We start from the raw sequence: 13,402 nt of genomic DNA on the forward strand, positions 1-13,402 counted from the left end.
CTTATATATGGCCATAGCTGTGGTTTTATGCATTGTTCTAATGCGTGCTTAAAGCGCATTTCCAGCATTTCAAACTCGTCTGCACGCATGAGTAGCCACAGTTGCGGTCACATGAATAGTGGTCGGCTGCTGACCACCGATTCGCGGGCCAGCTGTTAGTTCAAAAACTACTATAAGGCGTATGCCGTACAAGCAGCTTCAGAAATGATACATGTATGCCAAGCATACGCATGTGACCTCTGCTGTGGATTCGCATGCGAATGCAGCTCCAAATTCACCAACAAAGCACAAAGCACCACTCGACAAATGCGCTGTAATTCGAGGCGACAAGTATGCAGGAAAATTTTAAATGCATTTCACGCACTGCGGCTGACGCACCTCTCCTTCAGCCCCAAACCATGTGCTCCCCCAGGAGCTCCTCCACTTTCCTCCCGAAAGTGTCGCCGAACGATGGCTGTCGCTGGCAGCCAGGGCCCACTGTTGCACACAGAAAGAACGGATCGTACAGAGCCAGCATCGAATGCATTGGAAGGATACACTTCTGCATCCGTTTGATATGTGAACAACCCATAATCAAGGTGGACCAGGACATGCGGGATAGCAAACTGAATAACGCTGTGAGCAAATGGTAATAACTTGTGTTTTTGCATCACTTCAGTGTTTCTTTCAGTGCAGATGGCGTTAGCTGGACGGAAGTGTGACCACAATGTACCTATTATGGCCTCGCCCCCAGCCAAATGGAGCATCAATTAAAGCCAAGTGATTTATCCCATTTGAAAGAGGAGAAGCGCTTGACAGCACGACACGCGACACCCGATTAGTAAATTAAAACTCCAATAACTTTCCAGCAATCGCACGTCAAAGGATCACGAACGTTTGCCGCTGAATATCAGGAACTTCCTTCCTTCCCCAGGATTCCCCAAACAGTTGAACTTTGCTCAAGGACTGATGGCTTTCAGCTGCTATAAGGAAGCTCAAAGGAATAACTTTTTCAAAGGGCTTCCAGGTAAATGAAATAGAGTTTACTAATAAGAACCATTTTCAGAGCTTTACATTTTCACTAATTAAAGAGCAGAGTTTTTGGTAAAGCATATCTCCACTCCTCTAATATTTGAGCAGGACAAGCGCCAGCAGTGTGAAAATACATAGTTATTTGGATCCGTATAATTCAGAATTCAGAAAAGTATGCAAAACTTTGTCTCAGAATTTAGGCTCATTTGCATACCAGTCGCACCACAAAAAGTCAACATCTCCAAGTTCTTCACACCATGTGCACGGGAATAAGAATATTAAAATCGCATCTTGCTTGAGGTGTTCGCTTTATAAAGCCATTACCGACTATGCGAAGGACGAAGGACGAAGGCGGTGGTTTCTGAATAGTCCGCATGTGTCGGCCGGCATTTTAACACTTTAATCATTGAAATGCAAATTCGGAGCCGAGCTTTAGCAAGACATGCGGCAGAGTAGCACATGCATGTTAACACGGCCACCGAGTGGCACGCCTCCTGATTCTGGAGGGGACAGCTCAGGATTCTGGCCGGGATTTAGCATATCCGAGACCCAGGCCACACAAAGAGAAAATGTGTACATACTCGGGGAGCTGCTTATGCGCTACCAAATAGTAGGCATTTAAAACCTCATTTAAAGGCGCCTAAAGTATGCACCAAGTTTCGACCAGCATGTAAGTCCGATGGTGGTTTTCCTGGTACATCGTATCGACCTTTCCACCTTCTCCTTTCCCTGGCATTTATTGGGCATCATAAGATTGATGTCAAAATGATTTTCCCTGTGCAGGGGAGCACATTTCGAATTCTGCCTACTCCACAGCTGAGTTCTTTTGGGCCCGGAAAATAATGGAAATGCAGGACCCGGCGAGCGAATAAATTAACCTGGATCGCATTTATATTCGAAAGTAGTGGCACGGTGATGCTTAAACCTGAATTTGCCGCAGAATGCTTCCTTTATTGCACGTAAATAAAGTCATAAAGTCATCATTACAGCCGCGCCAACAAGGGGCACACGATAAGGAGCACAAAGGACCAACTTTTGTGACTGCGATAAAAATTCGCAAATGCGCACAAATTACTCAAAACATATTAAAAACTGCGTCCCCGCCTCAACAATTTGCCCAAAACGTTGCACAAATTAAAAACCCTCTCGAAAGAGCGGAGATAAAAGGAAATTCCATTGTGGCAAGTTTTCCCGATGTGCAGAAGTGCAGTGAAAGCACAACTTTCGGGGAAACCCAAAAGTGGAGTTATTGAGTGTTGGTAGCAAGTTTTCTCGCCGATACGACATGTGAAAAGTTGTGTAATTCAGTTCGTGAAATACACTTTGAATCGGCGTTAAAAATGAGTTGCAAACAGTCTGTGTGTTCGCCAGTTATATTTGAAATGGTTACGTTGAACCCATGACTATGTAAATAAAAATTATTATATTATTTTAAAAATTATTTTTATATATATTCTCGTATTTTAAATACACCCTTTGCCAGCTGATTTGCCGCCAAACTAAGTAATTCAACTCGAATACCCTATACCTACGCTCCTATCATATAGGGGTTGGTATTCCCGAGCTATCTGTAAATGGTCACATATGTTTTCTGGTCGCCAATTTTTGTTTGTAATTGTAATTTTCCAAGGATAGTGTTAGAAGTATGGATAATAATGAAGAAGCCAGCGAAGCAGCCTTCAAACGGCTCCAGGCGATCATTCCCCAGGTGAAGCAGGCCTACGAGGAAGCCATTGGACAGATCTTCCTGGATTTAAGGTAGGAGCAGGGCTAGTTTAGAAATTGACCCAATGCTTACCATTGGTTAGCCCCTCAGATCTCGAGTCCTGTGCCTCCATCCTCGAGGCGCACGAATCCACAAGACTGGACACCGAGCAAGTAGTCAACAGCACCCGGCGGCTCATGACCAAGGTCGTCCTGGATGTCAACCAGTGCTTCTTCGCCGGCAACGACGTGGAGACTAAGCTGACCACTCTGGAAATGCTCAAGGAGCAGTTTGCCCCCTACAAGGGCAAGAACTGGTTGGTGAATAGTTTTTTGGTTGGTTGTGAGGAAGCACTTCCCATGGCTCTCAATTGAAATCCGCAGGAACTTCAACAGCCTGTCCCCTGAGGAACTCACTCGCCCGCTGCGCATGCACAACTTGGAACTAAGCATCAGATTCATGGAAAAGCAGCTGCAGATCCAGGAAAAGGAACTCGAGGCATGTACTCGTATTGCTACCGGCGAAGAATGAAGTAATTTGTAGGTTTAATATGTTGGATTTCAGATGGCTATGAACAAAAGCATTCAAAATCGACAGCTTGTACATGATGTCCACGCCGAACGGGTGAAAGTGGGATGTATGATGAAGGAGCAGATGGCCGAGTACGAGGACATAAAGCCACAGTTAATGGAAATGGAACGGCTAATAAATGACTTGTATTTGCAGGAAGAAAAGTAGTTTTGTAAATTAACCAGATTATGTTTGAATACTTTTAGTAGACTTGAATAAATGCCACTTTGAAACTTGGCGCCACAAGTGGAATTGAACTCGATGGGCGTTTTCCAACACTTGTATGCCTGGGCACAGCTGACTTGCCGGCAAATGAAAACATTGAATAATATCCCAGAAGCATGCTGAACTTGTCCGTGGTGCTGCGGGTGCAAACCTCCCGCCATACGGCTTCATATGCCACAGCGGCGGCGGCGACGGCAGCTAAGACGCAAACGAAGCCCCCAAAGGCAAAGCCATCGAGGGAAAAGAGCAAAAAACAGAAGGAGGAGCCCCTAATCTCCTGCAGAAGAAGCCAGTTCGATTTAACCCGATACGAGCGGACAGATGCCAAGTTTGGGAGCCTTTCGCTGGCCTCCAAGGGCTGGCTACACAACAAATCCAAGGGAGACTTCTTCATTCTGAACGCCAGCGTGCGCGGTGAGGAACTGCAGCAGGAAATGCAGGCCGTCGATGAGTTCCTGGAGAGCACGGGGATGCGCATTCATCCACAACTTCTAGAGAACTTGCGAGTCGAGCTGGGCGTCAAACTACTGACGGGAATCCAAAAGCAGGGACTGCCCATTGTCCATGGAAAGGAGCACTGCCTGATTGCCGCTGAAACTGGGTGTGGAAAAACCCTCACTTATCTCCTTCCCATCGTGGACAAGCTCCTCCAGAGGGAAGTGGTCGGCGAGCGAAAACTGAACACTCCACGTGTCTTGATCCTCACTCCCGGCAGAGAACTAGCCACGCAGATTGCTGGAGTCACGGAGAAGCTTACCCAAGGCACCAATCTCAAAGTGCAATCGTTACTTGGCGGCAATACCAAGCAGCTCATGATGAACCCACAGTTCGAGGAGGTGGACATACTGGTGGCCACTCTGGGCGCACTTAGCAAACTTGTGACCACTGGCATCTACCGCATGGAGCAGGTTCGACACCTGGTTCTGGACGAAGCGGACACTCTGCTGGATGATACATTCACGGACAAACTTACCTATTTCCTCAGGAGATTTCCCGTAAGTCTTCGTTGAGGATTCCCAAAAAACAGCTTTCATTAGCTTCATTATTTTTCTTGATCGCTAGTTCCACTTGGTGCAAAAAGAAGATGCTGGCACGCAGATGATCCTGGCTTCGGCCACCATGCCCACGAACACCAGGGAGATCCTTCAGAAAGTCATCGACGTGGACACCATCCGTGAGGTGGTAAGTCCCCACCTGCACCGTCTGATGCCTCATGTGACGCAGAAGTTCCTGCGCATGTCAAAGGCCGATCGACCCGCCACACTCCTGTCACTCGTGAAGCATGATCTTGCCAAGCGTCGCCCCCTAATCGTGTTCAGCAACAAATCCACCACAAGTGACTTCGTTTCCATTTTCCTGAATAACAGCGGAGTGAACTGCTTAAATCTGAATGGAGACATGCTGATGAAGATCCGTCTGGGACGCTTCGAGCAGTTCCAAAACGGTCACTGCGACGTCCTCTCCACCACCGATGTGGGAAGTCGTGGTCTGGACACCACCCGAGCACGACATGTGGTCAACTTTGACTTTCCGCTCCATGTCTCCGATTATATCCATCGATGTGGCAGGATCGGGCGAGTGGGCAACATGGACAAGGCGCTAGTCACGAACCTGATATCATCGCGCCGCGAAATCGACGTCGTCCAGCGGATTGAACACGCCGCACGCACAGGTGGGCTTCTGCCGAATGTGAATGCCAACATCCGAAACATTATCAACAAGCGGATTGTGGCTGAGATGAAGGCTGCCGGAATGCCCCTGCCGCCGTTGGGGTCACAAAATGGACAGTCGTCTCAGGAAGAAGCCTTTTAGTTCTGTTTCTTTTATGCATCGCCGCAAGTAAAGTTGTATCAGTATAAAATCCAATTCGCCTTTCATAAGACCGAAGAGCAAGACTAAAGTAAACGAAGAGTTTTATTGAGATCCCCAGGTCTCCGCCTGGACCTCCAAAAGGTCTTAAAATACTTTTCTAAACCCTTTTCATATCCTCAGGTAGTGATAGCCACTGATGGGCGACCACTTTCTCACGTTCGTCAGCGGCTTGAAGAGTTTTCGTTTGGCGATCAGGATATCGGAGCTTGCACCGCCACCCGCACCGCCGTTCGCTGTCGAGGAAGGCGAATCTGCCGCGTGAGGAACAGTCGAAACCTTCGGCTTTAGCAGCACCGGGCGACAGCCTGCGAACTTAAAGCGGATGTTGCCCGCGCAGTTGAGCTGAAGATTCGGTGACTGGAGGTCTGGGAAAGCCTCGCTGAGAGTAGGCTTCGGTTTGAGTGCCTTGCTGGGATCGTCCCCGTGACACATGGCTGCCGCAAGGGTACTCCATTCCAGCCGACGCACTCCCGGCACTGATTCTATCCTGTAAGCGGGTTGTTTGGCCTTCACATACCGCCTAGTTACCATCTTTTCATAGGCTCCTGCAATTATTTTTAGTTAACAGCTTTTCATGGAAAAGTCTGGTGTTTCTTACGCGCATAGTGGACCAGGAAAGGCTGCAGAGCAGCACCGCATCCGTGCTCCAGCCACTCATACAGGTATACGTCATCTCGGCCGCCCAGGAAAATGGCAGCCGGTGCTAGATCTGACCACAGACTATCCGGGATTTCCTCGACGCTAAGCTTGTAGATGTACGGAATAAACTCACGAAAGGCATATTCTCCCAGGGCAATAAGACCACGCACTGCTCTACTGATGTAGCTAAAGTCTTAATTGAGAAATCCATATATTAGGATCCAAGCTAACAAATAGTAAGGTGCTTAATGCTTTACCTCTCTCACTGCAAACATGGCGGCCCTCGAAGAATCTCGCTAGGCGTCTTTTGATCAAAAACAGGCACTCTGCTTGCAGGTAACCACTTTGAGATGACAGCTGTCCTATAGTTTCACACAACTCGTCAACTAGGCCACTTCCGACTGGACTGGCAAAGTAACTTGACAGGTGTTCTGTCTCCGGCTGGGGATTCATTTCTTCCTCCTCCGATTGCAGCTTGTAGATTGTGTGTTCCGTGGTGTTTTCACCCGTAAACATTTGCGGATCCTGCTCCTGTTTATCTACCTTCATGACATCCGGATTTTCCTGAGTTTCCGGATTATGACACTGTTCGGGCTCAACCTTAAGTTCTTCTTCAAACTCCATTTTGATAGAGGTTGTTTGTCCTGGAACTGGGTCGACCGGTGGAGCCTTGATGGTTTCGTAAGGCGCCATTAGCTGGCTGACAAGTACCTCTGCTAGGTTGAAGTACTCCGGCCGACAGGCATTGTGATTAGCAGTGGCGTTGTAGTTGCATGCACGGAGCAGTCGCCAGCATCTCTGGCTCAATTGGTCCTGCTGCTTAAAGGCCAGCAACTGGACCATCTTACTCACTATCACTCGGTAGATGGATCCCATCAGGGGCGTTTGAAAAGCATGGCACACGGCGGCCGTCTGGGTTTTACTGTCCGCGAAAAGCGCTGCCGTAACCAGACTCTGGACGCACTGTCTTAGCTGATCCGTGTTCTTATCTTCCACGGGACAGATGCTCTGAAAGTCTGCATCATCGGGGGTGCACAGATTAATTTCCTTCTGAAACTCCGCGCTCAGTTCGAAGATCTTGTCCGAGTGAAAGTAGAAACTGCCGTCATAGTCGATCCGGTCCCAATCGCTGTCCATCGCACCCAGCATGGGCGGCACATCGGCATCTTTAAGCACTTCGTTCACCAGATCGTAAGTTACCACTCCGCCCGAGTGGCGAGAGTATATTTTGACATTCTGAGAAACAGGGAGGTTAGAGAGAGTAAAGAGATGTAACACGGCCGACATACATTGATCAGTTCCCAGACTTTGTAGGAGGCATCTTCCGCCAAACGGGCGCAAACATCCTGGGACAGTTCGACATCGGTCTGGTCGTGCTGCTCCCAAAATATCTTAATACTGCGCGGATCGAAGCCAGCATAGCTCTTCTGATGACCCTAAAGTAAAGACCGTTGGTACTATGAGAGTCCCTTGAGAGTGGTGTTCTTACCATTCGACTAGAGTTGCCGGAGGCTTCTGCGCCCGCGATGCCGCCTGCGAGTCCGTGCCCACCGCTTCCTGCAACCGCAAATGAGGCGTCAAAGAGATTGTAGTTACCCAGACTGGAAGTTGGCGTGGTGGGCGTTGTCACCATGTTTAGGTGGGTGGGCGTGGCCGGCAGGCTGCCCACCGCAACGCCCCCGCTCACTGCGGATGCGGAAGAGGATGATGTGGATGCCGATAAGGAATTCTTCCCAGTCAACTCCAATTTCGCCGACTTGGATCGCGACTTGGTGGACTTCTTGCTGACCTTGCTGTGCGACGACTTGTTCAGCTCGTCAGGATTGCCGACGCCAGAGGTTTTCATCTTGGTTGTATATAACACATAAATGTATGTATTTGTATCAGTTGGTAAATAAACAATGTAGCTGCACCATAAGATAAACAAATCTCGCCAGATTATTAACAAAACTATCGATGGTGCCAGCGACTTATCGATATATTGATGAACAGCCGACTCTTTTCAAGCCAAAGCCGATATCAACCAGTACTGATAAGAATAACAACACAAATTGCATTCGAACTTATTTGTTTCCTTTAAATACTATAAACAACAATGGCAGAAGCCGCCAATGTGCGCCAGAACCTCCAGAATGTGCCGTCAATCTTCGAAATTTCGGCGGCGGAGACGCTGGACAACCTGATTTATCCGGCACTCAGCAAGATATTCGACTACTTCGGACTGCGCCTGGACTTTAAACTCTGGGGGAGTCTGAGGATTCAGGAGGAGCTGTCGCCGCTGCTGACCTGGCTGCTGCAGTACCTGTATCTGCGAAAGAGAGCCTCCTCCTTCGGGGAAAGCTTCTACGGACTGCAGAGAACGGTCACAAACACAGGGGACCTGCTGAACCGCAGGCAGCAGCTCGCCTCTGCAACACTGTTAACCTTCATGCCTTACGTGGAGCGAAAGTTGAGGAGCAGGATCACCAGGCACGAGGAGACAAGTCCCTGGGAGCAACGACTCCTAAGCGCATTCCATGCTTTCCATGCCGCCAAGGCGGTACACACATTCCTTTATCTCGTGAAGTACGCCTCAAACCACTCGCCCATCTTCAGATTGTTGGGCCTGACCCTTCGCTATCCAAGTGAACCTCCCAAGGAGGATCAGTGGACCTACGTGGTGCTCAAAATGCTTGAGGTCCTGGCCTTCTTCCTCCAGTTTGTCCAGTGGTGGTACTCCAACGACCAGCGACGCAAAGTAGGTGGAACCCTGATTAATCCGGAAGCGATGCCAAGAAAGCAGCTTCCCAAGGAAGTGCAGCAAAGCCTTCCCCAGAGGGGAGAATGCCCAGTCTGCCTGCTGGCCATCCAGACGCCCACTGCCTGCTCTGTGTCCGGATACGTCTTTTGCTGGAAGTGCATCGTTAGCCACATGAAGGAGCACGGCACCTGCCCAGTCACCCAGTATCCCATCAGTCTGGACGACCTGGTGCGCATCTACGAGACGTAACGTTAAGCAATCTTTTTGTGTTTTTTGTATGTTGTTGTTTAATACATTTCATAAGCAATTGGGAACTGTTCACATCTCGCTGAGGAAGAATCCCAAACGTTGATCGTAGCATATGTATACGTGGTAGAAGTCAAAGTAGGCCATGCACAGATAAATACAGAAGCACTCGCAGGATATGAACTCGCCCATACCGAACACGGAGTACGCTGCATTGGATCCGGGCATTAGAATTATGAACATTTCCTCTCTCGATTAGATTCTACTCACCCAAGGGAAAGCAAAACTTCTGGTGTAAAAAGTAAAAGATCCACATGACCACCACCCAGACGTAGTAGGTGAGCACCAGGCTGCTCTTCAGCCGCAAGGAAAGTTCCTCATGCCGCTGTCCACTCCTTTCGCTCATATAGTACTTGGCGCACACAAAGGAACCTGCCATGTAAATGGCGCACGATACGAATAGCGACAGGGCGATGGCTGTGTGCAGCAATGAGTCACCATCTGCTTGGGCAAAGGTGCCCCATAGCAGCATACTGGAACTACTGACAGCCATAAAGATGGCCATCAGGCAGCCGAAACTCCGCACCGCCTTGGGCAGATTCCTCCGATAGAAGCGGAACTGCAGACATGCACTGGCAACGAGAAACGGGAATTCCATCCAGCAAGCCAGAGCCCATACTTTGTGCTGAGACCTGGCAGCCGCTGATGTAGAGGGAAATATGTTGAAGGCTTGACAGGAGGTATACGTGGTGGTCTGGAAGTCCGTTGTGATGGCCATTACCAGGTTGTATGCCATGCAAACGGGCATCTGCAAAAGCCCCAGTGCGAGAAGCGGACCAACTGGGAGGGGGAAATGCCACCTCGCCTGCAAATCCTTGACGGAGCTGGGCAAAAGCTTCATTTTAATGAAGCAAATCCTACGAAATGTCGGTCAGGGCAACTCTACACTTGATTTCTGTTATCCCTCTAGACAAAGTAGGACACTCAATAAGTGACATTTAAAACTAAGACAATCAAATTTTCTATAAGCCCAACAATACTACATTGTGCTTGATTTTAAATTTTTATAGCTGACTAAAAGACCTGAGAACTGTTCCACAGGTATCAAAAGATTTAGAAGCAATTAAAAAGTTCAAATTCGCCATTAATCTGAATTCTAATAAATACAATTTTAGACTTAGAGAATAAAAAGTTAGAACATTAAAGCCAATCGCTAATTCAGAACGTATAAAATAGAACCTTATTAAAGTCTGGTTCCTTACTGAGCATGTGTATAAATAATGCGTTACATAATGATGGAACTCGGTTTGAATTAAACTAGATCCTTTAGGTGTAAAATCGTGTTAGAGCCTAAAGCTAAAAGCGTGTGTATGCATCAGATCCTGTCATACTGAATCGTTTCCTCTCGGAATCCCTCGTAAGCAATTTCCTTTTGGTAAAATTAAGTAAACATTGAGCTTAAGCTAATACCGCGTATGTACACAATACTCGAGGACGACTGGCTGGCTGAAATGGCGGCGTGGGCTGGGATTGATATATTGCATTGGCCTACGATTGTGATAGGTAAAGACCGTGCTTGGAATCGCACACCACGTTCAGGGCGTAAAAGTCCCAGTAGGAGGTCATGTGGAAGCCCATGTTGGTCAGTACTACGATGTACTCGAACAACGCGAAGAATGTGTAGACTACGAGAATAAAAAGTTCAGGATCGCAATATTGGAGTCTAAGCGGATTCCCACTCACCTCCCGCTTCGCAATGTGAATTGTGCCTCACGAAGCAGTATCCTGCCATGCCAAAGGCCATCACATTTACCAAGAACAGATTCCTCTTGTACCTCAGCGACTTCTCCTCGTGTGGCAAGAGCACGGTCTTCCGGATATTCCTGTTCAGCAGGTAGGAAACCAACATATAGCACTCGGAGCAGGCAATGAACACCACAAACGCGTTCCTGTGAGTCTCGTAGTGATCCGCAGAGGTCCAAAAAGACAAGCAGAAGAGGGCCAGATCCTCCACCACGTTCAAGATGCAGGCCAGGATGCCCAGCAATCTTCTGCTCCGGCGGATGTGTTCTCGGTAGTGCTCCAAATAGATTTTGGCCACTGCCAAACGGAGTGGTAAATGCAGAAAGATGGCCAGTCTCCAGACGGTTTTTTGGGGCTCATAGTTCCCAATGGCCGCCGAGACGGAGGGCAGATAGTTGGTCACATCGCAGTGGGTGTAGGTGCTCCTCACGAAGTCAAAGGTCAGAGACCAAATCACGCAGAAGAAGAAGCCTCCTAGGGGCAAACTGAGAGCCACCAGTGCCAATCTCGCGAAGGGAAGCCGGAAGAGAACGCTTTTGGGATCACTGAAACGCTCGTAAGTAGGCAGCATTTGATCTTTGGAGTGGGTGGACTACGTGGGTGTTTGGTTGGTTGGGTGGTTCCTTCAGCGGCGCTCGCTCCACATTTTTCAGTTCCTCGCTCCCAAGTTAACTAATAGCTTATCACGCGAATTGCTTACGTTGTAAACATTGCGAAAGTTGTAAACAAGTGATCGATACCAGCTGACTATCGACCTCTGGCAGCGGGGGTGGTTGATTATCGAATTTATCACAGCTCAATGCTTTAATTTAAAAGTCTTCAAGTCGTGCTATTGTGTAAGTGCAATTTGTGAAACCGTCCTGCCTAATTGTAGATAAGCCGTTTTATCATCAACACTAACGGGGCGGATACTTAATTTCCATGCAATGCTTTAGCCGCCAACAGTGCTGGCCAATATGAAATGACTTAAATAGCTAAATATCTTATTTCTTATTACAGGGGGTTGATTTAAGCAAGTTCATAAGAAAGTGTTTTTATTTATATACTTAAAATTACACAAATTTAGAGATAAAGAAACAGCTTATAATAAATACATAAAATTTTTGTATTATTTGCTAAATTTGGCTATTAAACAGCCAGACGGCCTATGTCTGTCATACCTTGCCAACTATCGATATCGATAACGCCGGTTGCGTGTCAGCACTATTCGCACTGAAACAACAAAACACGCGCAAAAAAAAAATAAGGGAAACTACTTTGTTTACCAGGTTATTAAGCATCCTCATCTATCCGAGAATCCACGAGTCCGGCAGAGATGGACATCCTTTTGGCCAACGTGAGTGGGCTGCAGTTCAAGGCGGAGCGGGATCTCATCGAGCAGGTGGGCGCCATTCCGCTGCCTTTTTACGGCATGGACAAGTCCATTGCGGCGGTCTGCAACTTCATCACCAGAAACGGCCAGGAGTGCGACAAGGGAAGTGCCTGCCCCTTCCGACACATTCGCGGGGACAGGACGATCGTGTGCAAGCATTGGCTGAGAGGACTGTGCAAAAAGGGGGACCAGTGCGAGTTTCTGCACGAGTACGACATGACCAAGATGCCCGAGTGCTACTTCTACTCGAGGTTCAACGCCTGCCACAACAAAGAGTGCCCCTTTCTGCACATCGACCCCCAGAGCAAGGTTAAGGACTGCCCCTGGTACAAAAGAGGCTTCTGCCGCCACGGTCCCCACTGTCGGCACCAGCATCTGCGGCGTGTCCTGTGCATGGACTATCTGGCGGGCTTCTGCCCCGAGGGCCCGTCCTGCAAGCACATGCATCCCCACTTCGAGCTGCCCCCACTGGCGGAACTGGGTAAGGATCAGCTGCACAAGAAACTGCCCACGTGCCACTATTGCGGCGAAGTGGGCCACAAGGCCAACTCGTGCAAGCAGTATGTGGGCAGCCTGGAGCACCGCAACAATATCAACGCTATGGACCACTCCGGCGGGTACTCTGGACACTCCGGTCATTCTGAGGGCGCCGATGACATTCAATCCAATCACCACAGTCAGTCGCATGGTTCCGGGTTCGTCAAGGTGCCCACACCTCTGGAGGAGATCACCTGCTATAAGTGCGGGAACAAGGGTCACTACGCGAACAAGTGTCCCAAAGGCCACCTCGCCTTTCTCTCCAACCAACATAGTCATAAGTAGGACGCTCTGCTCTGTATGATTAGACTGTAAGAGTTCAGAAATAAAGGTCGAAAAGGGGTCTGTAAGGACCGCTGTGTAGTCCAGAGGTCGTAGGATCCTAACTGCCGCAGGTGAACGTTTTAATCATTTTGTGTTTAAAGTGTATGTTAAGAAAACTCGCTTGCATTTTCGAAAATGCCCCAAAAACTGCCAGTAGAACGTATTGTGTTATCAGCGAAATAAACTTCCATTAAAATAATAGTAAAGCAGTTTGTTTTGGAACGGAATTTAGATGTTTGTTTTGGTTTTTAACTAAAAACCATTTCCCCCTTACATTGAACTACAACTCCGAAATACATTTGATGTGTTTCAAAAAAAGTATCATATTTCTGTTTGTAGGACTAAATTCCTAGTCGAA

The 13,402-nt window shown here is 48.2% G+C and overlaps 7 protein-coding genes across 8 annotated transcripts; 4 read left to right on the plus strand and 3 right to left on the minus strand.

Moving 5' to 3' along the window:
• The first annotated feature begins 2,561 nt into the window (after window positions 1-2,561).
• LOC6542934 lies at window positions 2,562-3,524 on the plus strand. Its single transcript, XM_001968176.3, has 4 exons — window positions 2,562-2,769; window positions 2,820-3,032; window positions 3,100-3,214; window positions 3,281-3,524. The coding sequence occupies exons 1-4, from the start codon at window positions 2,657-2,659 to the stop codon at window positions 3,452-3,454; spliced, it is 615 nt and encodes a 204-aa protein (XP_001968212.1). The 5' UTR covers window positions 2,562-2,656; the 3' UTR covers window positions 3,455-3,524.
• A 29-nt stretch (window positions 3,525-3,553) lies between these two features.
• On the plus strand, window positions 3,554-5,415 carry LOC6542298 (probable ATP-dependent RNA helicase DDX28). Its single transcript, XM_001968177.3, has 2 exons — window positions 3,554-4,506; window positions 4,574-5,415. Exons 1-2 carry the CDS (start codon window positions 3,628-3,630, stop codon window positions 5,321-5,323), a joined length of 1,629 nt encoding a protein of 542 aa, XP_001968213.1. The 5' UTR covers window positions 3,554-3,627; the 3' UTR covers window positions 5,324-5,415.
• Window positions 5,327-7,998, minus strand: LOC6542813. The gene is made up of 5 exons (XM_001968178.3): window positions 7,512-7,998; window positions 7,312-7,458; window positions 6,280-7,258; window positions 5,982-6,215; window positions 5,327-5,928 (listed from the first exon to the last, which is right to left on the minus strand). Exons 1-5 carry the CDS (start codon window positions 7,866-7,868, stop codon window positions 5,492-5,494), a joined length of 2,154 nt encoding a protein of 717 aa, XP_001968214.1. The 5' UTR covers window positions 7,869-7,998; the 3' UTR covers window positions 5,327-5,491.
• Window positions 7,999-8,005: 7 nt separating this feature from the next.
• Window positions 8,006-9,070, plus strand: LOC6542840 (peroxisome assembly protein 12). Its single transcript, XM_001968179.3, has one exon. The coding sequence runs from the start codon at window positions 8,118-8,120 to the stop codon at window positions 9,009-9,011; it is 894 nt and encodes a 297-aa protein (XP_001968215.1). The 5' UTR covers window positions 8,006-8,117; the 3' UTR covers window positions 9,012-9,070.
• Window positions 8,974-9,986, minus strand: LOC6543178 (post-GPI attachment to proteins factor 2). Of its 2 annotated transcripts, XM_001968180.3 has the most exons (3): window positions 9,279-9,986; window positions 9,057-9,217; window positions 8,974-8,998 (listed from the first exon to the last, which is right to left on the minus strand). In XM_001968180.3, exons 1-2 carry the CDS (start codon window positions 9,907-9,909, stop codon window positions 9,081-9,083), a joined length of 768 nt encoding a protein of 255 aa, XP_001968216.1. In that variant the 5' UTR covers window positions 9,910-9,986; the 3' UTR covers window positions 8,974-8,998; window positions 9,057-9,080. The 2 variants fall into 2 exon arrangements, with proteins under 2 accessions (XP_001968216.1, XP_026834373.1); XM_026978572.1 differs by lacking the exon at window positions 8,974-8,998 and having other exon boundaries at window positions 9,041-9,217.
• A 40-nt stretch (window positions 9,987-10,026) lies between these two features.
• LOC6542624 (post-GPI attachment to proteins factor 2) lies at window positions 10,027-11,748 on the minus strand. Its single transcript, XM_001968181.3, has 2 exons — window positions 10,752-11,748; window positions 10,027-10,693 (listed from the first exon to the last, which is right to left on the minus strand). The coding sequence occupies exons 1-2, from the start codon at window positions 11,380-11,382 to the stop codon at window positions 10,557-10,559; spliced, it is 768 nt and encodes a 255-aa protein (XP_001968217.1). The 5' UTR covers window positions 11,383-11,748; the 3' UTR covers window positions 10,027-10,556.
• Window positions 11,749-11,977: 229 nt separating this feature from the next.
• Window positions 11,978-13,247, plus strand: LOC26526950 (cleavage and polyadenylation specificity factor subunit 4). The gene has a single exon (XM_015160096.2). The coding sequence runs from the start codon at window positions 12,127-12,129 to the stop codon at window positions 13,003-13,005; it is 879 nt and encodes a 292-aa protein (XP_015015582.1). The 5' UTR covers window positions 11,978-12,126; the 3' UTR covers window positions 13,006-13,247.
• The last annotated feature ends 155 nt before the right edge of the window (window positions 13,248-13,402 follow it).

This window comes from Drosophila erecta, unplaced genomic scaffold, assembly GCF_003286155.1.
Source record: "Drosophila erecta strain 14021-0224.00,06,07 unplaced genomic scaffold, DereRS2 tig00000055-arrow-pilon, whole genome shotgun sequence".
NCBI classification, from domain to species: domain Eukaryota; kingdom Metazoa; phylum Arthropoda; class Insecta; order Diptera; family Drosophilidae; genus Drosophila; species Drosophila erecta.